General features: G+C 44.3%; 2 protein-coding genes across 3 annotated transcripts in view; both read right to left on the bottom strand.

The window, feature by feature from the left end:
- Positions 1 to 423: 423 nt before the first annotated feature.
- LOC311117226 (small ribosomal subunit protein eS17-like) lies at positions 424 to 6757 on the bottom strand. Its single transcript, XM_084192203.1, has 5 exons — positions 6717 to 6757; positions 5735 to 5886; positions 3368 to 3473; positions 1491 to 1556; positions 424 to 546 (listed from the first exon to the last, which is right to left on the bottom strand). The coding sequence occupies exons 1-5, from the start codon at positions 6717 to 6719 to the stop codon at positions 469 to 471; spliced, it is 405 nt and encodes a 134-aa protein (XP_084048329.1). The 5' UTR covers positions 6720 to 6757; the 3' UTR covers positions 424 to 468.
- Positions 6758 to 10108: 3351 nt separating this feature from the next.
- LOC311117224 (casein kinase I) overlaps positions 10109 to 26539 on the bottom strand; it is a 46040-nt gene continuing 29609 nt past the window's right edge. The window contains exons 5-13 of one of the 2 annotated variants that reach the window (XM_084192200.1): positions 25671 to 25822; positions 25072 to 25306; positions 23008 to 23093; positions 22844 to 22928; positions 22485 to 22633; positions 22276 to 22383; positions 19647 to 19754; positions 17589 to 17695; positions 10109 to 11754 (exon numbers count right to left, since the gene is read on the bottom strand). In XM_084192200.1, coding sequence (XP_084048326.1) covers positions 11700 to 11754; positions 17589 to 17695; positions 19647 to 19754; positions 22276 to 22383; positions 22485 to 22633; positions 22844 to 22928; positions 23008 to 23093; positions 25072 to 25306; positions 25671 to 25822 — 1085 coding nt within the window. In that variant the 3' untranslated portion in view covers positions 10109 to 11699. The remainder of the gene's footprint in view (positions 11755 to 17588; positions 17696 to 19646; positions 19755 to 22275; positions 22384 to 22484; positions 22634 to 22843; positions 22929 to 23007; positions 23094 to 25071; positions 25307 to 25670; positions 25823 to 26539) is intronic. The other variant, XM_084192201.1, reaches the window with a different exon arrangement.

Genomic DNA, 26539 nt, shown 5'->3' with positions numbered 1-26539 from the left:
GCAGCATCGATAATCTACACCTCGATTATTTAGGATGCTCAAAATCATCATTTTTCAATTTGAGCGCAATTATTGCTATATAACTTACACTTTCTTGTTCTGAACTTCTAACGAGTGTGGGGCAGGTGTGGCTTCGTGACAATGATTGCAAGAGCAGCTGCTCACCGATTTGACGGCTCCAACGCAGTTCTACCTCCGACACCGCCAAAACATCTGCTTTATTTATATTTTAGTCATTTAGCAGACACTTATCCAGAGCGTTCTGGTCCCGCGTGGGAATCGAACCCACAATCCTGGCATTGCAAGTGCCACGCTCTACCAACTGAGCCACACGGGAGATTCGCTATGCGAGTGTCTGCTATCGCCGGTTAACGCTTGTTAAGATATTGCATAGTGTGACCCCGCAGAAGAGACGCCACAGTGTTTCCTTTCAACTTCTCTTTATTGACAGAGATATATGAAACGCGTTTACACTCCCCTGGGTGTTTTGAAGTTCATGCCAACGGTAGGTTGGGTGACCTGCAGGTTGGACAGGCTGCCGAAGTCCTAACAGAGGAAAGAATGAAATAATTAGTCAAACAATTCCTCATCTAGCTCTAATGAGCATTACATTCACCCCAAATACAGACATTCTGAGGTCCATCATAGGAAGGTAACACTGACTGTGCCCAGCAAAGACGGAAAAGCTTTCCAGTGCTCTACTTGTACTCAGTGTTGGGGAAGCTACTGTAAAAATGTAGTTTACCAAGCTACCAATTACTTCACAGCAGAAGAAGTTGAGCTACAGTAAAGCTACTGTAATACAGAGCAATATAAGATAAACTATAAGAGAATTAACTATCAGAGAAAGTGTTTAAAGTAGTTCACTACATCAAAACTACAGCGTGAAAAAGTATATCTAAATCTGATAGACATCAGATACAATTATCATATCTAAATGTGCATTTCTATTGGCCACAGACGATCTTGTGAAATCTCCCTTGTAGTGGTGTTCACACAGCAGGAAAAGTACAGAGCTACGACAGACAAATACTGCACTAATCACTATGACCAGCCCAGTGTGTGTGTGTGTGTGTATGCGTGCATTCGAGCTTGCAGTAAATAGTATGGACCCTGCCACACAGTGCGACTAATGAGCTCCTGGTTTTCATAACCAATCTAAAGATCATTAAAGATCATCTGCAACACGTGAATTGTGCCACTATCGCTCCAAACTCGTACGGTGGGGGCTTGGCATAATAAACATATGTTGTATAAACGGTCTGCTCTGTTAAGTAATGGCCAGTGTGAGATAGGCTACATTGTTGCCGGATGAGGTCAGAGTACTCAATCCACAAGCACTGGCAAAGAGTAACAGAAACAAACAGCAATACAATAGAGATTAAAAAGTACAGTATGAAAAATCGTGCATGTTGTAACAAGAAAACGTCACGTTTAGACTAAGACTGTAGGTAGGCAGTGATATCTGAGAAGTGAGGTTTAGATCTTACCAGCAGCTTCAGCATCTCTTTGGTGTCGGGATCCACCTCGATGATCTCCTGGTCCAGAGCAGACACCTACAGACACAAACAAAGACCATCAGCTTTACAGTGGATCTCATAGGAACCTATCAGTAGTGAGTGTTCTCAAGACAGACCCGAGTATGATGAGTGTCTGAAAGATACAGGGTTTGAGAGGGATAGACAGCCCGACAAACACAGGGAAAATCTGTCAGTTCTATCTTCCTGCATTATCAATGACCTGGCAACAACCATGCCACAGCCACTTTCGATACAGGTATGCACCAAATTACAACCTTATAGATATCATCACAATCAGCAAGGACATTTCTCAAGTTATCTGACGCAAGATGAAGGACCAAACTGCAAGGTAAACCTGAGACATATACAGTGCCTTCGTAAAGTATTCAGACCCCTTGACTTTTTCCACATTTTGTTACATTACTGCCTTATTCTAAAATTTATTAAATAGTTTTTTCCCCTCATCAATCTACACACAATACCCCATAATGACAAAGCAAAAACAGTTTTTTAGAAATGTTTACTAATTTATGTGCTTAGAGTCGTTGTCCTGTTGGAAGGTGAACCGTCGCCCCAGTCTGAGGACCTGAGCGCTCTGGAGCAGGTTTTCATCAAGGATCTCTCTGTACTTTGCTCCGTTCATATTTGCCTCAATCTTGACTAGTCTCCCAGTCCCTGCTGCTGAAAAGCATCCCCACAGCATGATGCTGCCACCACCATGCTTCACCATAGGGATGGTGCCAGGTTTCACCATAGGGATGGTACCAGGTTTCCTCGAGACGTGAAGCTTGGCATTCAGGCCAAAGAGTTTAATCTTGATTTCATCAGACCAGAGAATCTTGTTTCTCATGGTCTGAGAGTCTTTAGGTGCCTTTTGGAAAACACCAAGCGGGCTGTCATGTGTCTTTTACTGAAGAGTGACTTCCGTCTGGCCACTCTACCATTAAGGCCTGATTGGTGGAGTGCTGCAGAGATGGTTGTCCTTCTGGAAGGTTCTCCCATCTCCACAGAGGAACTCTAGAGCTCTGTCAGAGTGACCATCAGGTTCTTGGTCACTTCCCTGACCAAGACCCTTCTCCCCCGATTGCTCAGTTTGGCCGGGCGGCCAGCTCTAGGAAGAGTCTTGGTGGTTCCAAGCTACTTCCATTTAAGAATGATGGAGGCCACTGTGGACCTTGAATGCTGCAGACATTTTTTGGTACCCTTCCCCAAATCTGTGCCTCGACACAATGCTGTCTCAGAGCTCTACCGACAATTCCTTCGACCTCATGGCTTGGTTTTTGCTCTGACATGCACTGTCAACTGTGGGACCTTATATAGACAGGTGTGTGCATTCCAAATCATGTCCAATCAATTGAATTTACCACAGGTGGACTCCAATCAAGTTGTAGAAACATCTAAAGGATGATCAATGGAAACAGGATGCACCTGAGCTCAATTTGAATCTCATAGCAAAGGGTCTGAATACATACGTAAATAAGGTATCTGTTTTTTATTTTTAATACATTTGCAAACATTCCTAAAAACCTGTTTTCGCTTTGTCATTATGGGGTATTGTCTGTAGATTGCTAAGGGATGTACATTTTTAAAATACATTTTAGAACAAGGCTGTAACGTACTTTCCAAAGTCACTGTATTTAGAGAGTTGGGCCAACTGTTCTAATTGTAGACATTCAGTTCCATAGCATTGTTTAAACATCCCCCATGTCATTTTATTAAAGCGGGGGCTAACATGGCTGCCGTTGAATGTTGTGGTGTCATGTAAATGCATCATAATGCAGAAACCTCAACGTCCCAACTCTCTAAATGCATGGCTCAGAGGTAAATGATTGAGGAACCCCACTGACCTCTGGGACGTAGTTGTCCCTCCTCTCCCTCTCCTCCTCCTGCAGCTTGATGGAGATGCCTCTGACAGGGCCCCTCTGGATACGCTTCATCAGATGGGTCACATACCTGAGGGACACATGGGACATAAGTGGAGAATACAGAACACAACAGGGGTATTTTACACAGACGATACAGTGCGATTTGGGCTCACATATGCCTCTATTTATGCGTGGGAATACTTGGGAAAAGATTTCCTACATGAAAAAAAATCACTGAGCTGATTTCCTGGTGATTTTGCAGTCGGTTGTGTGCAACAACGACAGAGATAAGCCCTTGGGGGTGTACACAGATGGGTACTTAGAACAGAGCAGTATAGAGTAGACTGAGGTCAGTAAACTAGTGCTTGGATTTAGGGCTCTCTTACATCCTGGCCTTCTAAACAATAAGAAACCTGATTCTAGTAATCCCCTAATCATAGTTTTCAACCAAGGTTTCCGATTGGTAGAAGCAGGTGTGTCACTGCTTGGCTGTAGCAAAAGCCTGCACCCACAGTGGGCGGCTAAGGTAAGACTGCCCCACCATTGATTTTGGGTGCTAGTAGTTTGAGAAGTAGTGGTGCTGCCTCATGTGCCAGCACCATGGGGATGAGTGAGTGAGAGGGAAAAGGTTGCGGGGGAATAAATGGTGTCATTCTAGAGGTCTTCTCTAAGAGGAGAGACATGACAGACGAGTGACATAACTAAGATCGAGTCCGTAAAACAACCTGAACATGTTTCATGATGTTTGATTAGACAGGGAGGCCTTGCAGCGGTTAACTGACATTTTATTCTTTAACTCTATGACAATAAACTGACTTGAGCTAAAGAGGGGGGATTTCAACAGTGCCTCACATAGCTCCGCTGCTTGGGGTCACAGACAGCTGGATTTGTATACATTTACATTTTAGTCATTTAGCAGACGCTCTTAACCAGAGCGACTTACAGTTAGTGAGTGCATGGTCCCCCGTGGGAATCGAACCCACAACCCTGGCGTTGCAAGCGCCATGCTCTACCAACTGAGCTACACGGGACCCTCCACTAGTTTGTTTCCCTGTTCTATACAAGTCACTGAGAAAAGGCTAAGGCTGTGTTTAGACAGGCAGCCCAATTCTGATCTTTTTTTGTCCACCAATTGGTCTTTTGACCAATCAGACCAGCTTTGAAAAATATCTGACGTGAAACGATCTGATGTGATTGGTCAAAAGACCAATTAGTGGCAAAATGATCAGAATTGGGCTGCCTGTCTAAACACAGCCCAAGCGCGCACCAACAGACACTACAATTTGAGCGTCTCTTTCCAATCCCTTTTATTGGTAAGTGGCAAAGATCACGGACTATGGTCAAGAACAACTAGGCCTACACCTACTGCACAGGGAGAGTTCTCAAGCAGATGATGAATGAGGCACAGGGCCTCACGTTACCAAGACAACCTCACCCCAGAAGCAGGCTGGGTTCATTTGAGAAAAACAAACAAAACAACGCCACAAACACTCAGATAATCATAATAAGACTTCAATCAGAAAGGCTTTTACCTACTTGTATATTTGCAACAAGAAAAAGGCCAATTTCTGCATGATGGCTCAGGAAGCAAATAACCTACATTGGGATCAGACAATTATTAAACGTGCAACAAGCCCAATATTGCAACACCACTTGTCTACAGTCAGGCCAAATATCTCTGACTTCGACATGGAGACTAGAGGTCAACTATCATTGAGAATGAACTGAGCACAAGTGTTCAACTACTGAGCCAATAGTATTCCTTCAAATAATAGCACTGTTCTTATAACATCTTAAAACAACTGAAAAACAGATGTGCACAAACATACAGGAACACAACACATCTATTACAAAGAGTTCTTCAAAGCAGTTCACCACAATCATATTATGAATAAGATATCCATGCAGGAACTGAATCCACAACCTTGACATTGCCAGCGTCATGCTCCAGCTCCAACCAACTGAACCAAGAATAGCAGCTGCTAGACGTAGGTCTACCCTTTCTCTACATTATTCTGTCTGTAAGCCAAAGCAAAAAAGGCCCCTGTTTTAAGACAAGGCTGTTGGACGTGGAGCTAAGCAGCCTGCAACACAAGCTCCTTGAAGCCACAAGATAGTAAGCCTTCATTTGGTCAGACTTGCACCCTTCTAAAAGTACTGAGCCTAGCTGTACTGCACTGGCCTGGTTACAGACACGCCACAGATGCTGGAACCGTGCTGGAAACTACAATGTGTTAGAAAATATCTGAGGGAGCACAGTATGATTTGGGTCGGCATGACCATGTGAAAGTGGCATTGGTGGTCTGAAGCCTGAAAGTGACACAAGCTTGTATCGGAGCATTCACTCACCCAGAGATCTTGTTGCGCAGCTTCTTGCTGGGGATGATGGCTATCTCCTCACACACCCTCTTGTTGACGTGGAAGTCACTGCCCAGCCGGGTGTAGTACTTCTCAATGATGACCCTGGCGGCCTTTTTCACCGTCTTTGTCCTGACTCGTCCCTGTTGGGAAGATCATCAGCTTATTAATGACAGAACCACACCAGTTTCTTGAGACAATACCTTTAATTGCTAACATTCACTCACATATCTGTAACTACTACACAACATCACTGCAATTCTTCATGTTCACTTGGAATTGTTTCAACCACTGACAACTGGTAGCTTAATGCAAACTAGCCCTGCAAGCACAACTCCTGGAACAATATTAAACAGAATATGCATAGCTAGCTAGATGCATAGTGCCAACTGTTTCGTCTTGACCGTAGATAGCTAGCTAGAACTCCTTGAGTGACAAGTAACTTTTACATCAACCAACATTAATTCCTGGCTGGCTAGCAGACCACCACAAGACGATTGACCAGAAGATATAAAATAACTTTAGTTAACTACACTGGTATGGATGGCAAGATAGCTAGGTAAGCAGCTAGTTAGCTAATAACATAACTAGCTAAACAACCATAGCTATATCCAGCTAACAAGTCATTCTTACCAGACGCTAGAGACAGCTGAACTACTTACTACACGACCCGTAAATGCAACTAGCCCGCTAGTTTATATAGATAGTGGTCAGCTCGCTAGCAGACCAGTGTAGCAGACTAGATTGAAAGATCTTGTGCTAGCTACGGGTAAGCTAGCTGGCTACATTCACAACATAGCTAGAGAAACGACACAAGAAACTGGTAAATAAAATGCAACAAATCCCAAATAAATATTTGTGAAAATGTGTCGTATTTTAATTAACATTTGACATGTTTGTAGACGTGTTTGGAACTGATAAGAGACAAGGATTGAAACAGATTGTGATGTATTCAATTTTGTCAAATACCCACCATGTTGGCTTGGGCTGGCGGAAAAGAACTGGGGAGGTTGTGACCGGAAGTTTATTTGCGAAGCAGGAAGAAAATACTGCAGACATTTGTTTTCGTAGCTTTGCAACACTGCCCACTACTGGTTGATGGCTACCTTCGACACACTAAAAACATTTTGTGCATTGAATTTCATACAAAATGTACTGATCCAGTGTAACAATGTATTCTTATTGGTGTGGAAGAAGTAGGCTATACATTATGTTCAGCATTTTGTCTACCCTTGATAATTAGGTGCATCACACATAAGGCTGTTTTCTCACGTGTAGGTCTACATAGCATGACATTACAGGAACTGTTGCAAAAGTGTATAGTATTAAATTATACAACTTAGTAGTAATGTATGATCAAGGGTATGGGCCCAAGAAGCAGTGCAGCTGCAGCCTAGCAGGGAAAAGTCATAGGGGAGATTCAATTGCATACTCCTAGACCACTTTCTCTGCCTCCTTCTCAAACGCCATTGGAGAAAGTCAGAGGGGGGGGGGGGGGGGGGGCGGGGGGACCTCTGGCTTTCTCATCCAATGGGTTTTGAGGAGGCGAGGATAGAGGATGCAAGGAGTATCCAATTGAGATTCTCCCATTGGTTGAATGTGACCTGAGAGGATGGTATGACCATAAAAATAGAATTTTCCATGGGTGACATGCTTTCTCAGCAATTCTAAGATGGCTCATTAGAATGTAAATGTGACACTGTGTACTGGAATGCCCTGGAACAAAAACCGACCCATACTCACAAGAAAAGGTTAAGAGAGATTTTTTTATTTGTTTTACATTTTTAAAAAAGGGTGCAAACTTGAGTTTCCCCTTTAAGCGTGGAGGGAATAAAAAGTGAATTTGTAAGGATATGTGTGACGTCTCACACGAATCCCCAGGAAAATAGGCCTTTAAGATAAAGAGTCTGGTCATTTATCTTTCTGTACTTAAAAAAATTAAATTATAATAAAATAAAGAAATCAAAAGATGGGTCCTTCATTCATGAAGCCCTTAACTAGGTTAAACCATTCAAATACATTTGAAGTAACATTCATATTTCAACACAATAATTTTCATAATACAGTTGTAGGATTAATTTCTTAAATCATAGCTTCGAAAACAATTGCCAGAGCAAGAGTAGGGGGATAAACTCGTGGTACTGTACAATTCTACTTTCCACAGTTTGAAAGAAAAACGTCTTTATTTTCTTTAAAATAATCCAACTGACAAAAAACTATAATGGTGAATGTAAAATGTAAAATAATTAAAACATTGCAGTCATGTGTCACACCAGACATATTATACAGCCAACCCAAGACAACTCTACAGTACAGCGACAGGAAGAAAGTGCCAGAGAACCCCCCAAAAAAGACCAGTCATCTCTTTCCATTCATTTTCCTCTATGCTGCTATAAGGATTTACATGCCATTTTGACACATGCAGGAAATAAAATGATGAACAACACAAGACACTGAAGTCAATTGAAAGCAATGAGCTCTGACTGACAGGCAAGGTGTAGTAGTACTGTATAAGGAATGACAACTGAAATTGGAATGTGCTCTGGGGAGGACTTTATCAAGTCAAACAAATGGGAGGCCTTATTAGAGCTCGATTTTGACCAGAGAGAATAACTTTGTACGGGTGCTTAGCTTCATACGTCCACTCCAGGAAGCCTTGCCATTTAACAGGTAGACATCTGCTCCAGATAAGCCATGCAAATACACAATACAGCAAATATTCCTCATTCTAGACAGGCTGTGGAAAGGCAAGTCTTGAGGAAACTAGAATGCACATATCAATTTGTAGTCCTCATAATTTGTAAGTCGCTCTGGATAAGAGCGTCTGCTAAATGATATAAATGTAAATGTAAAAATGTCTATCAGCTGTTAAAGCCAAAATTGCAGGAAGGAAATGAATTTAAACAGTGATACAACACCTGCATTAAGACCACTGTTGACGGTAGGATACAGATGTATCAAAGTATACAAAGTGACGTTCCACTCCAAAATAAAATGGTCGACTGAAATGGAAATATATGGTTGAGGAGTGAAAGTTAATTTTAAAAAATGATTAATTGACAAGTGGTTCAATAATTATGTTTCAAATTATGTTATTACTCTCAGCCACCTCAAGAACACAATATAGGACTTTAAATCGCTAGTTTCAAACCTCAACGGTCTCTTTCAACATTACAGGTGGGTGAAAAATATATAAAATGGCAGTGGGGCACGAGGTGGAATTCGATCAGAGTTGCAGTTGACATTTTCCTGGCACTGGTGAAGGCGGTGGATAGTAGTCAGTAGGACGGCATTAGGAACAGAAGGACCATTCAAGGCCATTCTCTGGATGTCTGTCTCACTAGATTCAACAATACTTTATACTTTCAAAGTGAACTGGTATGTCACAGTATAACTGTGATGGCTAGTCTATTAAAAGTAGTGTTTATCAATACATCCCCAGGAGACACCCAGAGGATGCACATTCTTGTTCTAGCCCTGCACTAACACGCAATGATTCCAATATTCAAGGATTTGGTGATTGGCTGAATGAGGTGTCAGTGCTGGGCTGAGCAACACTGGTTTGAAGTCTGACAGAAAAGCCTACATACACCCAGCAGGTGGAGCCATTCTGCTGACATACTTGATCTGAACTCTAGACCCTGTTGTGGCAGCAGTTACTGATGTCCCTGAATGACGGAGTGCCAATCCAACCCTAGGCTAAACCAGTCACCCACAGACATCCAACAGAGGCAAGCTAGACCGCAATGCCAACTCCCTCCCTCAAACACCCAGTCAAGAGGCACTATGAGGAATACCGGTCATTCAAAAAGCCTTTTCCTCACCAGTTATGCCCTCAAAGCCATCTCAGAGGAATAACGTACTGACCTATAAAACGGAAAAGACAACAGAAGAAGTCCAATAGATTTATCACATTCAAGTATTCTCAACACAATAACTTAGACCCCAGAGGAACTAGCTCAAGTCACAACGGGGGAAAAAAAAAAAAAAACATAAAAAGAAAGAATATACAATATAATTATGCACATACAAGCATGCCTGCTCATAGAGGTCTGTTGAGCCGGTTGGCATCCCCTCAGGCATTGTGCCTCCATATGGGACGACCAACCTGGGTCATGTTCAGCAGGGAGAAAAACGTTTCCCAAACGGAGAGGTACTACCTGACCTAGTACAATAACACAGCTTTTTTTGATTACAGTTGCAAAACGTTTGGCAACAGTGTGCCCTACTGAACACAACCATGGTCAACAGGACATCAGCATCCAGCACCCCACCAGGAGGTGACATCACATCATACATTAAATGTCTAGGGTGTGTATGTCTGTGTGGGTTTACACACGTCATGGCACGGGGGTTAAAGGGGGGGGGGGGGGGGGGGTTAATGCCGGAATTGGTTAAGTGTATGTAAGAACAGACCTAGCACAGAAGGCCGCTACAATTAAGTATAGTAAGCACATCAATCAATACAGTACGGGGAAAGCAAGGTATTAGGTCAACATCAGTGGGTCAACAAATGTAGTGCAGTCAAAACTCTAGCTTTTTGTCCCCCTCTGTCCGGTCCACATACTTCATGGCTATTTGAAACAGAAAAATACATTTGCTCACATTTGAAATTCACATTAGCTATATATTTAAAAAATAAAATAAAAATGGACATAATTACATAAAACCCAAATGTCACTCCTATGGAATTAATGCTGTGGAGAGGATAGGCAAGGTGACAGTGTCGACGTCGAGTGTGTTTGTTCAAGGCAATCCTCCATGTCACTTGCAAGGAAAAACAAAAAGCAATATTGAATAAAATAAAATAACCATATACACAGATTTTCACCAGGTACTTTTCAATATCCCTTTGAGGCAATCCCAGGTTTTCCATTTGGGACTTTTGGGGACTTGGCATTTGGGATCAATCATCATCAATAGTCTCACAGATGATGCTTTGCAGCACAGGGCAAATACACTGGAAACAGAGGGGCAGAAAATGTGAAAGAGCATTCCCTCAACGACAGAACATGAGATCATTCTACGAGACCAGGGGCTTACACAGTGTGTTGCAACGTTATGAACATTGCAGATAGAGATCGAACGCACAAAGCTGACATGGCACTGAATTTTACATGACAGTTCACTGACAAACAACCAAATGAACCCTAAACTGTTGCCTCTAGTCAACATTATCTCTGAACCACCTATTCTATAGATACTGTACCACCAGTGGGGAACTGAACTCCACATTGGGTGGTATGTTACATCATTACATTAAGCAGGGGACCATAGATATCCTCTCAGTACGGAGAGCCTGGCCTCCTGCGTCACCCTCTCCTGGCTCTGTTGGGTACTGGTTTGGTTAAGGCATTGGACAGTAGCAGTAGACAACACTTAAGCCACCATCTCCCTCTCTTCTCTCCTTAGTGTGCAGTGTAGAGGAAACACCACTAGGTTGCTACCATGTGGACATTGTTACACTGAAGTCCAAACCGTTTATAGAGGTGTGGCAGTTCCAACTGATATTGGTCCATTATTTACATGTAGTCAGTCAGTAGCCAACAAGCTTTCCTCTCCCAGGACTTGTCCCATCTTCTTTATTCTCCCATAGACATTTATCTTTCCGCCCATACATTCAGTGTGTGTATATGAAAGAGCAAGAGGCTGAGAGACAGTCCGTTGTGTTTCCATTGTCCAGCCCATCAATCAAGCTTAAACTAATTGCAAAAGCCAAGATCCCAATCCCGGCAACAACGGGGCCCGACAAATATTCCCAAGCATCGTGGAGGAAAAACAACAAAATTCTAAAGGAATTCCCATCGACAGACAGCCACACTTGTCTGTGTGTGTTCACATCGCCTCTCATCACTCTCCCGTGGTCTTCTTCGTTGGTCTGAATGGGACTTTATTGATGTTCTCGATTCACAACCTTATCGAGCAAGACTTTTGAGCGATCCAGGCGTGCCGCTGATCATTTGTGTCGCGGGGTGTTCTTCTTCCGTTTTCGTTTGAAGAAGCAGCAGCACCTGTAGACGTGGAAAGAGACTGGTTAGAGGCAAGCCAACACTGCATACTATGACTGGGTCGTGTTCATTAGGCACCAAACGGAAGAAAACTGACTAAACCAGTGAAGGGACTAACCTAGACTTGCGCCCTAATGAACACCACCCTGGTAAGTTGTTAAAGTGAGAGGTAATTTCATTTAAACAGCTAGAGGACAAGAGGAGAAATTATATGTTACACAATAGCTGTGTTGACACAGGCAGCCCAATTCTGATCTTTTGACCAATTATTGGCCAAATATCTGATCTGATTGGTCAAAAGATCAATTAGTGGCAAAATATCAGAATTGGGCTACCTGTGTAAAGGCAGCCAATGACCGTCAGTGTACACATATTTTACTGGCCTCAAGGGTTAGCAACAATAGCCTGGTCCCATGCCTGTATATGCTGTATCCAAGTCTTCTGACTAGCCTTGCCATGCCATTCCTGTATGGAACACTGGAAATGGCATCGCTAGACAGAGGAACTGACCTGAAGCCAGGTTAGAAGAACATAGACGAGTGGATGGATGCCATCAGATGTTCATTTGTTAGATCCGTTCCTTCTAACCAACATCAGAACATCTCAAGGAGTAGAATCAACATGAAGAGACTGACTCGGGGCATTAGAAGAAATAAGAACTACCGTGATGGTAGAAGTAAAACACACACACTATGCCAAGATCCCCAACAGTGTGGAGTCAAAACAGTTCTAAGAAGAACCTACAGAGGGCGTCTGAGGTAAAAGGACCAGTGTGTTTAGTACAGTGGTGTGATAAACAACAGTGGTGGAGACAGAGCACAGGACAGAGCCTAATGGGATGACTATTACAGCATGCAGTGACTGACCAGAGGTCAGCCACAGCTCTACACACAACACAGTGACTGGCTACAAAGAAAAAACATTGATTTATTTTTAAAGGCACAGCGTTGAGATGAACCCTAAGGAAGTCATTTGCTATTCTCAGGTGCCCTGCTAGTAGGTTTTAGTAGATATTAAAAAGGTGCCCTGCTAGCTAGCAGGTTTTAGTCTATATTTAAAGGTGCCCTGCTAGCTAGCAGGTTTTAGTCTATATTTAAAGGTGCCCTGCTAGCTAGCAGGTTTTAGTCTATATTTAAAGGTGCCCTGCTAGCTAGCAGGTTTTAGTCTATATTTAAAGGTGCCCTGCTAGCTAGCAGGTTTTAGTCTATATTTAAAGGTGCCCTGCTAGCTAGCAGGTTTTAGTCTATATTTAAAGGTGCCCTGCTAGCTAGCAGGTTTTAGTCTATATTTAAAGGTGCCCTGCTAGCTAGCAGGTTTTAGTCTATATTTAAAGGTGCCCTGCTAGCTAGCAGGTTTTAGTCTATATTTAAAGGTGCCCTGCTAGCTAGCAGGTTTTAGTCTATATTTAAAGGTGCCCTGCTAGCTAGCAGGTTTTAGTCTATATTTAAAAGGTGCCCTGCTAGCTAGCAGGTTTTAGTCTGTATTTAAAAGTTGCCCTGCTAGCTAGCAGGTTTTAGTCTATATTTAAAGGTGCCCTGCTAGCTAGCAGGTTTTAGTCTATATTTAAGGTGCCCTGCTTGCTAGTATGTTTTAGTCAATAATTACATTTACATTTTAGTCATTTAGCAGACGCTCTTCTCCAGAGCGACTTACAGTTAGTGAGTGCATACATTATTTTTATTATTATTCATACTGGCCCCCCGTGGGAATCGAACCCACAACCCTGTCATTGCAAACGCCATGCTCTACCAACTGAGCTACATCCCTGCCGGCCATTCCTTCCCCTACCCTGGACGACGCTGGGCCAATTGTGCGCCTCCCATGGGTCTCCCGGTCACGGCCAGCTACGACAGAGCCTGGATTCGAACCACGATCTCTAGTAGCAGGTTTTAGTCAATATTTAAGGTACCCTGCTAGTTAGTAGGTTTTAGAATATATTTATGGCTCCCTCCATGGTGAATAAAAACATAACAGAAAAAAAGGAATTGACAGCATTTCCAAATAATTTACTTTTAAAATAAAATTTCAGGACAAAGACTTTCTAAAAAGAAAGTACTCAATAGCCTATATTAAAGTCAATGTATGAAAAGCACAGTGTTATTTAAAGAATGATTAGTAGATATAATCAGATATCACCTAGCCCACAACCCATTCAGCTGATCTGTAGCATCAGTATCAGTGAGAAGATAGTGTCTGAAAAGGCTTTTATAACCCACTGGCCTATATCAGTAGTGGACATATCGAGCACTGTTTTTAATCAGTTTTGCCCAGTGTAAGAGCAGGGTCCCTTCACAGTGTGTACTAGTCAACTACACTAGTGAACTCCACTGGGCCCAGCAGCCTCGGCTGGTCCACTCCCTGTCCTGTCCCATGGGTATGGTATGGACTAGGAGAGAGGGACTCACCACAGGTTGAGCATTTTCACGCAGCTACAGAGAAGAAAGAGTGTAGAGAGAAAAGACAAGATTAATACAGCAGTCAATGGGACAGACCATGCCACACACACACAAGACAGGTGGAGACAGAGGGCAGGGTTCAAAAGGTCAAAGATTGAAGACTCAATGGCTCTGACTCTTTGGTTCTAGAGCTAACTACACCTGTTTAGTTCTAACGAGTTCTAAGTACACTATTCAACTGATGTATAATCTTAATCTCACTCCATTTCAACATACTGTATCATGGACGCTCATTACCACGAGCGATACTTCCAAAATCCTTTCGGAGCGGATGTAGAAAGGATTACCAGAGAGCGAGAGAGCGAGGGAGGGGGAGAGAGAGAGAAACAACGAGCAAAAAACAGAGCTTTATGCCACATTGCTATGGAAACCCTGTTGTCACATTAATTGAACTCTGTCTTCTGGGGCCCTGGCTTTCAACACAGTGGGATCATATCAAAGAGGAAGTCTGTTGATGATGGGAAAATCAAAAGGGCCAGCGGAAAACCTCCTATCAAAAGGGTATGTGAATGAACAAGCGGGAGAAAAACCAATCACCTAACAATTTCAAACGTGTTTTATAAAGCCCTTTTTACATCAGCAGTTGTCACAAAGTGCTTATGCAGAAACACAGCCTAAAACACCAGAGAGCAAGCAATGCAGATGTAGAAGCACAGTGGCTAGGAAAAACTCTAGAAATGCAGGAACCTGGGAAGAAACCTAGAGAGGAACCAGGCTCCGAGGGCTGGCCAGGGATACATGCACAGTGTGACTGAATCTAACTGAGGAGGGGGACAACAGACACTGGGGGATTAGATTATATCGAAGGACAACACACTCAATGTTGGCATTCACTATGCTGGGTATGTTACAGGGATTTCATCCACAATTACTGACTAGTAGGTGTATCTAATTTAGGGTAATCCTAGAGATGATATTACATGATATGCATTGAGTTTTGATAAGCTCATTGCATTATAGTAGTTTTATTTTGTTCTTCTCTTGCTGCACTGAGCCTAGGAGAAGTGAGAGGACATCTGATGGGGGGGGGATAAAGGAGCAGTCCCAACCTTAACAAAACAAAGGATTGTAATAGGGACACGCAGGACACAGGCTTAGAAAGTACACAATCAGGAAGCAACACAGAGAGGGGACAGTGTAGGGAGAGACCTGAGAGAGAAAGAGAGAGAGAGAATGAAAAAGACAGACAAGGGATGTATGTGAGAGAGAAAGAGGGTGGAGAGAGAGGGGGGGGTGAGAGAGAGAGATCAAGACAGACAAGGGATGTACAGTTGAAGTCGGAAGTTTACATACACCTTAGCCAAATACATTTAAACTCAGTTTCACAATTCCTGACATTTAATCCTAGTAAAAATTCCCTGTCTTAGGTCAGTTAGGATCACCACTTTATTTTAAGAATGTGAAATGTCAGAATAATAGTAGACAGAATGATTTATTTCAGCTTTTATTTCTTTCATCACATTCCCAGTGGGTCAGAAGTTTACATACACTCAATTAGTATATGGTAGCATTGCCTTTACATTGTTTAACTTGGTTCAAACGTTTCGGGTAGCCTTCTACAATAAGTTGGGTGAATTTTGGCCCACTCCTCCTGACAGAGCTGGTGTAACTGAGTCAGGTTTGTAGGCCTCCTTGCTCGCACATGCTTTTTCAGTTCTGCCCACAAATGTTCTATAGGATTGAGGACAGGGCTTTGTGATGGCCACTCCCATACCTTGACTTTGTTGTCCTTAAGCCATTTTGCCACAACTTTGGAAGTATGCTTGGGGTCATTATCCATTTGGAAGACCCATTTGCAACCAAGCTTTAACTTCCTGACTGATGTCTTGAGATGTTGCTTCAATATATCCACATAATTTTCCTTCCTCATGATGTCAACTATTTTGTGAAGTGCACCAGTCCCTCCTGCAGCAAAGCACCCCCACAGCATGATGCTGCCACCCCTGTGCTTCACGGTTGGGATGGTGTTCTTCAGCTTGCAAGCCCCCCCCCTTTTCCTCCAAACATAACGATGGTCATTATGGCCAAACTGTTCTATTTTTGTTTAATCAGACCAGAGTACATTTCTCCAAAAAGTACGATCTTTGACCCCATGTGCAGTTGCAAACCGTAGTCTGCCTTTTTTATGGCGGTTTTGGAGCAGTGGCTTCTTACTTGATGAGCGGCCTTTCAGGTTATGTCGATATAGGACTTGTTTTGCTGTGGATATAGATACTTTTGTACCCGTTTCCTCCAGCATCTTCACAAGGTCCTTTGCTGTTGTTCTAGGATTGATTTGCACTTTTTGAACCAAAGTACGTTAATCTCTAGGAGACAGAACGCGTCTCCTTCCTGAGTGGTATGACGGCTGCGTAGTCCCATGGTGTTTATACTTGCGTACTATTGTTTGTACAGATGAACGTGGTACCTTCAGGCGTTTGGAAATTGCTCCCAAGGATGAACCAGACTTGTGGAGGTCTACAATTGTTTTTCCTGATGTCTTTGCTGATTTCTTTTGATTTTCCCATGATGTCAAGCAAAGAGGCACTGAGTTTGAAGGTAGGCCTTGAAATACATCCACAGGTACACCTCCAATTGACTCAAATGATGTCAATTAGCCTATCAGAAGCTTCTAAAGCCATGACAATTTTCTGGAATTGTCCAAGCTGTTTAAAGACACAGTCAACTTAGTGTATGTAAACTTCTGACCCACTGGAATTGTGATACAGTGAATTATAAGTGAAATAATAGGTCTGTAAACAATTGTTGGAAAAATTACGTATGTCCTAACCGACTTGCCAAAACTATAGTTTGTTAACAAGAAATTTGTAGAGTGGTTGAAAAACGAGTTTTAATGACTCCAACCTAAGTGTATGTAAACTTCCGACTTCAACTGGATGTGTGTGAGTGAGTGAGTGAGTGAGAGACAAGGGATGTATGTGAGAAAGAGGGGGGAGGGAGAGAGCGAGAGAGAGAGAGGGGGAAGGAGGTAGAGCGAGAGATCAAGACAGACAAGGGATGTATGTGTGTGAGAAAGAGGGTGGAGAGAGAGAGGGGGGGGTGAGAGAGGGGGAAGGAGGTAGAGAGAGATCAAGATAGACAAGGGATGTATGTGAGAAAGAAAGAGGGTGGAGAGAGGGGGGAGGGAGAGAGAGCGAGAGAGGGGGGGTGAAAGAGAGGGGGAAGGAGGTAGAGAGACCGAGAGATCAAGACAGACAAGGGATGTATGTGTGAGATGGAGGGTGAGAGAGAGAGGGAAGGAGGTAGAGAGAGAGAGATCCAGAGGGTGGAGGAAAGAGCAGAAGAATGAGAGTAAGAGTTGAGGAGGAGAGGAAAGCAGAGGGAGTAGAGTTGGAGAAAGAAATTGAAAAGGTTAAAGGGGGAATATGAGCTGATACATACTTGGCCTCATCCACCACCTCCACCTCGGCCTGGACTGTGATTGGTGCATTGGAGTGGGCTGCCAGAGGGTCATCGGCATTCAGCTCCCCATTGGTTGAACTGACCACCTGTGGCACACGGAGAGAGGGTTGATTCAGGTGGAGTCACTGACCGTTTCCACATATTCAGCTCATTCAGAAAAACACAACTTCAACCCTCAAACACAGAGCCAGTACATGACACACACACACCTGTGACGTATACGGCAAGTAATACCATCTATTGTGTTCTGTAACAAAATCTTATCAAGCTTTGTCAAGCAGTTTTAGCTTTTCACATTTTGAAGAAATAAATACTCTACGATCTTAAATTAACCTCTCCGAATATTTATCAAGAGGTGTGAGTAAAATGTGCATCATAAATGTATTAGACCAGACATTAAATCACACTATACTGAAGCCCTACAATGCATTAAAGGAAGGGCACAACGTATGACAGTCAGAGTCCCACACACAGGGGCATTATTTGATGATGATGTACCCTCTTTAGGTTTTATTTAATCAAAAACATGCATTGCTAGGCCTTCCGAGTGGAGCAGCGTTCTAAGGTACTGCAGTGCTTGAGGCGTCATTACAGATCCGGGTTCAATCCCGAGCTGACCGGGAGACCCATGAGGCGACGCACAATTGGCCCAGCGTCGCCCAGTTTAGGGGAGGGTTTGGCTGACCGGGATGTCCTTGTCCCATTGCACTCTAGCGACACCTGTGGCGGGCCGGGAGCATGCACGCTGACACGGTCGCCAGTTGTACGGTGTTTCCTCCGACACATTGGTGCGGCTGGCTTCCGGGTTAAGCGAGCAGTGTGTCAAGAAGCAGTGCGGCTTGGCAGGGTCGTGTTTCGGAGGACGTATGGCTCTCGACCTTCACCTCTCCCGAGTCCGTACAGGAGTTGCAGCGATGGGACAAGACTAACTACCAATTGGATATCATGCAATTGGGGAGAAAAAAATTGGTAAAAAGTAAACAAATATATATAAACAAAAAAAACATTGCTAAACCAAGTCAACTCATCACTGCACCCAACACAACAAGGATCAACCTGGTTGTATAATGTTAGTTTGTCTTGGTTATTAGGTTATTCAATTATAACATCTGACCTCCTAGTGTGTGGCTCTCCTTTTCTTTTTCAGGTGTTCTACTCCGCTAGCCAGCACCTCTCCTAACCAGGTGTTCTACTCCGCTAGCCAGCACCTCTCCTAAACAGGTGTTCTACTCCGCTAGCCAGCACCTCTCCTAAACAGGTGTTCTACTCCACTAGCCAGCACCTCTCCTAACCAGGTGTTCTACTCCGCTAGCCAGCACCTCTCCTAAACAGGTGTTCTACTCCACTAGCCAGCACCTCTCCTAACCAGGTGTTCTACTCCGCTAGCCAGCACCTCTCCTAAACAGGTGTTCTACTCCGCTAGCCAGCACCTCTCCTAAACAGGTGTTCGACTCCGCTAGCCAGCACCTCTCCTAAACAGGTGTTCTACTCCGCTAGCCAGCACCTCTCCTAAACAGGTGTTCGACTCCGCTAGCCAGCACCTCTCCTAAACAGGTGTTCGACTCCGCTAGCCAGCACCTCTCCTAACCAGGTGTTCGACTCCGCTAGCCAGCACCTCTCCTAAACAGGTGTTCTACTCCGCTAGCCAGCACCTCTCCTAAACAGGTGTTCTACTCCGCTAGCCAGCACCTCTCCTAAACAGGTGTGCGTTTCTTTCGCCTCCAGATTAGTTTGTCATAACCAGTCATGACCTGTTATGAAGCTTGCCTTTCCAAAAACACAGGGAAAGAAGACCAAGGGCCATCAGCTGGAAGACAAAAGATGTGAGCACACACAGATACACACCAAATCTCTAGCACCCTCACACACACACACCTCCTAACTCAAGTATGCCACTGATGAGTAACATATGCCATTGACATACTTGTGGTGGACCGTGGCACACCATGTGAGGAAACAGGGGAAGGAAGGCGGGTTGGGATCGGAGGGGAAGTGGACAATCGACTGATGGGTCAGTGTGGAGTTGTAGTTGTGTACCTGCACTGAGCCCCCGTGCCTGTCCGATGCCAGGTGGGAGGCCATGTAGGAGGAGTTTGTCCGACTGGGCTGCACTTCCCATGCTCCCCTCCGGTCGGAAGCTGCCGTCTGCTCAGGGAGTTATGGTGGTGATGGAGGGGAAGGGGAGTGAGGGTGGGGGCGGGGTTTAAGCGTGTGTGGGGGCGGGGCCAGACCAGGTGTCATGCAAAGCGGCAGGAGAAAGGAAAGAAAAAAAAGAAAAAAGCAGAGATGAATAAAAAAAGGCGAAGCAGGAAACTGCCTTAGTGACCGAGGGCCGGATACTAACTTGGCGATACGCACATTCCACTCAAACATTTGCTTGAATCTCCCCCATTTAAATCAATGGGTGATCTACACAAAACGAAGTTCGAGTAAGGCGTGCGCTTCACAAGTTGGGATTTGGCCCTGAGTGAACCAGTCATCACACTACAGAATAAACACAGGGCAGTTGACTACATAAAGGATACAACCAACGCATGAATAGGTCTCTTTTGGCTGTTTATTTAACAGAGTAAGAATTCTACGAGTGTCTGCATATTAACTAGCAACGTTCAGTGTGTGAGCTAGGTTCAGACTGAGATTTCCCATTGTGATGTGACTGTGGTGAGGTTATTGTTAACTTCCTCAAAGCCTGGTTGCTCTCCCTGGTATTTGGCCTGTGTTGAGGAATGCATGCAGAGGTGGCATGTGCAAAAGGTTAAGGTAGCCCCTTATAAATCAAATGCTTGTCAAAAGGGTTCCTTTATGACATGTACAAAACCACTGTGCACTGGCAAATAAAGGTAGCATATCAACTTACTTTCGTAAGAAAACACAATTCTACATAACATTTTGAACCAGGAATTACAAAAAAGTTTCATCCCAGACATACCTTTACTGCTCCTTTAAACGCCAGAAGATTTATACACATGCATCTTTGCCATTACGTGCATCAAGCAAGCTCCGCAGTCTAGCAGGCTTAATAAGCTCCGGAGTCTAGCAGGCTTAATAAGCTCCGGAGTCTAGCAGGCTTAATAAGCTCCGGAATCTAGCAGGCTTAATAAGCTCCGGAGTCTAGCAGGCTTAATAAGCTCCGGAATCTAGCAGGCTTAATAAGCTCCGGAGTCTAGCAGGCTTAATAAGCTCCGGAATCTAGCAGGCTTAATAAGCTCCGGAGTCTAGCAGGCTTAATAAGCTCCGGAATCTAGCAGGCTTAATAAGCTCCGGAGTCTAGCAGGCTTAATAAGCTCCGGAGTCTAGCAGGCTTAATAAGCTCCGGAGTCTAGCAGGCTTAATAAGCTCCGGAGTCTAGCAGGCTTAATAAGCTCCGGAGTCTAGCAGGCTTAATAAGCTCCGGAGTCTAGCAGGCTTAATAAGCTCCGGAATCTAGCAGGCTTAATAAGCTCCGGAGTCTAGCAGGCTTAATAAGCTCCGGAATCTAGCAGGCTTAATAAGCTCCGGAGTCTAGCAGGCTTAATAAGCTCCGGAGTCTAGCAGGCTTAATAAGCTCCGGAATCTAGCAGGCTTAATAAGCTCCGGAGTCTAGCAGGCTTAATAAGCTCCGGAATCTAGCAGGCTTAATAAGCTCCGGAGTCTAGCAGGCTTAATAAGCTCCGGAATCTAGCAGGCTTAATAAGCTCCGGAGTCTAGCAGGCTTAATAAGCTCCGGAATCTAGCAGGCTTAATAAGCTCCGGAGTCTAGCAGGCTTAATAAGCTCCGGAATCTAGCAGGCTTAATAAGCTCCGGAGTCTAGCAGGCTTAATAAGCTCCGGAGTCTAGCAGGCTTAATAAGCTCCGGAGTCTAGCAGGCTTAATAAGCTCCGGAGTCTAGCAGGCTTAATAAGCTCCGGAGTCTAGCAGGCTTAATAAGCTCCGGAGTCTAGCAGGCTTAATAAGCTCCGGAGTCTAGCAGGCTTAATAAGCTCCGGAATCTAGCAGGCTTAATAAGCTCCGGAGTCTAGCAGGCTTAATAAGCTCCGGAATCTAGCAGGCTTAATAAGCTCCGGAGTCTTGCATGCTTAATAAGATTCGCAGTTGGTGGCAGCTGTGGGATCCAACCACCATTGTTTATTTAACAGAGTAAGAATGATGAGTCTGACTCAGTGGGTTAAGGCCTGGAGCTGCTGTGGTGCCTCCCCACCACACCCAAGGGACCCACTCTGTAAACCCACCCCCACCACAGATTCTAAAACTTGCTCCTCAGTAAGTAGGAGGAGGAGGGGGTCAGTGTTGGAAGATGTAGGCTAATCAAATCAAGCTTTATTTATATAGACAGGGATGCAACGCAATGAAATTCCCAGGAAAAAAAACTAACCAAAAAAGAAATTACAACTGAAATATTTACTACACAGAGGATAAAAAAACAAAACAATAAAAACTGAAAGACTAAAAAGCACCCTAAGGAAAAGCAGAGTTAAATGCGTTTCAAGATCCCTTTGAAATATGTCCACAGTTTCGAACCCCCCCAGGTTCTCTGGCAGGCAAATTCCAGAGGCTGGGGGCATTGTAACTAAAGGGGTAATGTAGCAGCCGTTATGATCCTTGAGCCTTAATTGAAAAATACTGTGGTTAGGGCACAGTGTGGACCATCAGTGTGGATCAGGGCTCTTCAGAGCAAGTTCAGTTTACCTGATTCCTCATGGGTTGGTGCTGCGAGGGCCGTTCTCTGTGTGGGTGGCTCTCTCTGGTGATGGCAGAAGCCCCAGAGTCCATGTTGACAGTCCCTACTGGTGTTGGCTATGGGGTACAAGAGTAAACCAATGTTATATTGTAGCTAAAATACTTAGGCCTGCTCTATGTTTCCCCCCCAATATTAGCCAGTGAGTGGCGTTACATACTATCTGCCTGCCGACCCAGTCGTAGGTGTAATCGAAGGTGTATCCTTTCCGTTCAAACAGCTCTGTGAACAGGGTCCTCAGGTATTCGTAATCAGGCTTTTCAAAGAAATCCAACCGCCTCACGTAGCGTAAATAGGTGGCCATCTCCTCTGTAACAGCAAACACCAATTGCAGATGTAGATTTGAACGTGTAATGTGAGGAACAATACAACATCCTGAAGTGTAGTCAAGGGGCGCCAAAAGCACTCCTCGCTTACATGTGGCTAAATTACCATGATCAAACTGTTGTAAAAAACCCAACAAAGTGTTGCATTGAAAAACAGCATTAGATTTAGATGAGAGAAATAGTCAGGCTGTACCTGGGAAGCTCTCACAGAGAACCTCAACGGGAGTGTTTCTTTTTGTGTCGCCGATCTTCTGGTATCGTTCTTTCAGTGTATCAGCCTGTCAAAGACCCACATAAAACATCTGTATGTTGCTACAAACACAGCACCAGCGTGAAATCTCAGAGGACGTCACATACCTTTAGTCCTTGCCACGGTAGACTCCCACGGAGGAAGTACATGAACATGTGACCCAAGGCTTCCAGGTCATCTCGACGACTTTGCTCTATTAATAAAAACAAGGGGGAGTTACTTAAAAAGGAGGAAAACGCAGTGAGCCATGATTAGAATTTCCTTAACTTGCTTTAACCCCAACCTTTATCTGGGAAGCTGCCTCCCTTTTTGTGATAAAAGTTCAGGGGCCCTAGTCACTCATAAACCCTGGCTAAGTTATACTTAGTATTTGCAACCTTGCCAACCTTAAATGAAAAAAAAAGCCCTGGACAAAGAAATGTTGCCTACTCATTGGCCAAATCCAAGGAGACATGATTTATCTAAAAGTACACTGCTCAAAAAAATAAAGGGAACACTTAAACAACACAATGTAACTCCAAGTCAATCACACTTCTGTGAAATCAAACTGTCCACTTAGGAAGCAACACTGATTGACAATAAATGTCACATGCTGTTGTGCAAATGGAATAGACAACAGGTGGAAATTATAGGTAATTAGCAAGACACCCCCAATAAAGGAGTGGTTCTGCAGGTGGTGACCACAGACCACTTCTCAGTTCCTATGCTTCCTGGCTGATGTTTTGGTCACTTTTGAATGCTGGCGGTGCTTTCACTCTAGTGGTAGCATGAGACGGAGTCTACAACCCACACAAGTGGCTCAGGTAGTGCAGCTCATCCAGGATGGCACATCAATGCGAGCTGTGGCAAGAAGGTTTGCTGTGTCTGTCAGCGTAGTGTCCAGAGCATGGAGGCGCTACCAGGAGACAGGCCAGTACATCAGGAGACGTGGAGGAGGCCGTAGGAGGGCAACAACCCAGCAGCAGGACCGCTACCTCCGCCTTTGTGCAAGGAGGAGCAGGAGGAGCACTGCCAGAGCCCTGCAAAATGACCTCCAGCAGGCCACAAATGTGCATGTGTCTGCTCAAACGGTCAGAAACAGACTCCATGAGGGTGGTATGAGGGCCCGACGTCCACAGGTGGGGGTTGTGCTTACAGCCCAACACCGTGCAGGACGTTTGGCATTTGCCAGAGAACACCAAGATTGGCAAATTCGCCACTGGCGCACTGTGCTCTTCACAGATGAAAGCAGGTTCACACTGAGCACGTGACAGACGTGACAGAGTCTGGAGACGCCGTGGAGAACGTTCTGCTGCCTGCAACATCCTCCAGCATGACCGGTTTGGCGGTGGGTCAGTCATGGTGTGGGGTGGCATTTCTTTGGGGGGCCACACAGCCCTCCATGTGCTCGCCAGAGGTAGCCTGACTGCCATTAGGTACCGAGATGAGATCCTCAGACCCCTTGTGAGACCATATGCTGGTGCGGTTGGCCCTGGATTCCTCCTAATGCAAGACAGTGCTAGACCTCATGTGGCTGGAGTGTGTCAGCAGTTCCTGCAAGAGGAAGGCATTGATGCTATGGACCGCCCGTTCCCCAGACCTGAATCCAATTGAGCACATCTGGGACATCATGTCTCGCTCCATCCACCAACGCCACGTTGCACCACAGACTGTCCAGGAGTTGGCGGATGCTTTAGTCCAGGTCTGGGAGGAGATCCCTCAGGAGACCATACACCACCTCATCAGGAGCATGCCCAGGTGTTGTAGGGAGGTCATACAGGCACGTGGAGGCCACACACACTACTGAGCCTCATTTTGACTTGTTTTAAGGACATTACATCAAAGTTGGATCAGCCTGTAGTGTGGTTTTCCACTTTAATTTTGAGTGTGACTCCAAATCCAGACCTCCATGGGTTGATACATTTTATTTCCATTGATAATTTTTGTGTGATTTTGTTGTCAGCACATTCAACTATGTAAAGAAAAAAGTATTTAATAAGATGATTTAATTCATTCAGATCTAGGATGTGTTATTTTAGTGTTCCCTTTATTTTTTTGAGCAGTGTATAAACACCTCATAACCAAGTTTCACAACAACACTAGCATGCTGACAAAGCAGTGTCATAACTAATAACTACATTTAAAAATGTGCGTAAACCACCCCTTAGAAATTCTTGGCAAACCAGACATACCTTTTCCCAAATGTGTGTTAATGGACATGTATCGGGCTGTCCCGGTTAAGCTCTTGTGCTCCCGGTATGGGATGTGTTTTTTGGTTTCAGGGTCGATGTACTCTTTGGCCAGGCCAAAGTCAATGATGTGGATAATGTGGTCCTTTTTGCATCCTCCCCGTCCGATGAGGAAGTTCTCAGGCTTTACGTCTCTGTAGATGAGGTTTTTAGAGTGCACATACTCCATCCGGGAGATCTGGATAGGGACGGCACAGGACAGTCAGTAACAGAGTGGCCTCCTGGACTACGCATGGGTACACACAGACTAGACCAATAAGTTCAATCAAATCAGGGTTCAATAAGGAAACAGAAACTCTACCAAAAATCTGATCTCAGCAGGATTGGGGTCAATTATAATCCAATATTTTCCCGGGGATGAATTCATGACTTTAAAAAAAAGCCCCTTTCCAAATCATGAATTGGGAAAAATAACTTTTCAGAATCACATTTTAAGTTCTCCTAAATTGTCCGAATTACATGGAATTGACCCCAACCTTCGAATTGCAGACCAGTTTGAACAAATCTGGTAAATATAGCATTATTTGATGTTGGGAACTCACCAGCTGAATGGCAATCATTAATACAGTCTTTAGTGAGAAGGTCCTGTCACAAAGGTCAAAGAGGTCTTCTAAACTGGGGCCCAGCAGCTCTAGGACCATGGCATTATACTTCCCACAGGGCCCAAAGTAGAACACCTGGGGCAGGCCTTCCGCTGAAAGAGACAGCGGGAGAAGAGGACTATTAGAACAATGAAAAGGTAGCTTCTAGTTATCGCCTTGTTGCCTGCTGACATAGTGAACCACGTGTAGTTGGTCTGACCAGTTCTTTCAGTAGACCATTTGAATTGTGTTACACTCCTGTGGACCCACGCAATGTAAGCAGCATGAAGTCCTGGGAATGAGAGGAGCTGTACATTGGAGACTGGCCTTGTGGGGGAAAACCTAGTGTGTTATTTCTGCCTCGCCTGACAATGATGAGAGGGGTTGAACCCAGGGCAGCCACAGGCATCATTGACCTCAGATCAGCCAGATGGGAGGAGAAGCACAGACACGGAGGTTCAGAGGTCAGAGACCGCTGCCTGCCAGTTATGCACTAACCAGAGGAAAAGGAGTAGTCTAAACCCAAACAGCCTGTGGAGATGGATGGCTAAGCACTGTTCATACGGGGTCAAATGACTGCAGTGTTGAGACTAATGCTCTATGTAGGATCTTACATTTGATCAACCTGTTGCAGGATAACTTTCTTGCAATGCAGGACATCTAACATTTGTACTGTATTTGAGGTTTAAAAAAAGGTTGCTGAAGTTTGTAATTTCCACTTTGAAATTTCAGACTTGATTTTCCATTATGAAAAATGTATCAACCCCTACAAAAATGACCATGAATAATACTACTACTAATAATAATAATCCACATAATTCACATTTCCC

The sequence above is a fragment of the Coregonus lavaretus genome (genome assembly GCF_964263955.1).
Source record: "Coregonus lavaretus genome assembly, contig: HAP1_SCAFFOLD_156, whole genome shotgun sequence".
NCBI lineage: Eukaryota > Metazoa > Chordata > Actinopteri > Salmoniformes > Salmonidae > Coregonus > Coregonus lavaretus.
Note: the sequence above shows the minus strand (reverse complement) of the source record. Positions and strands in the feature narration are given on the sequence as shown.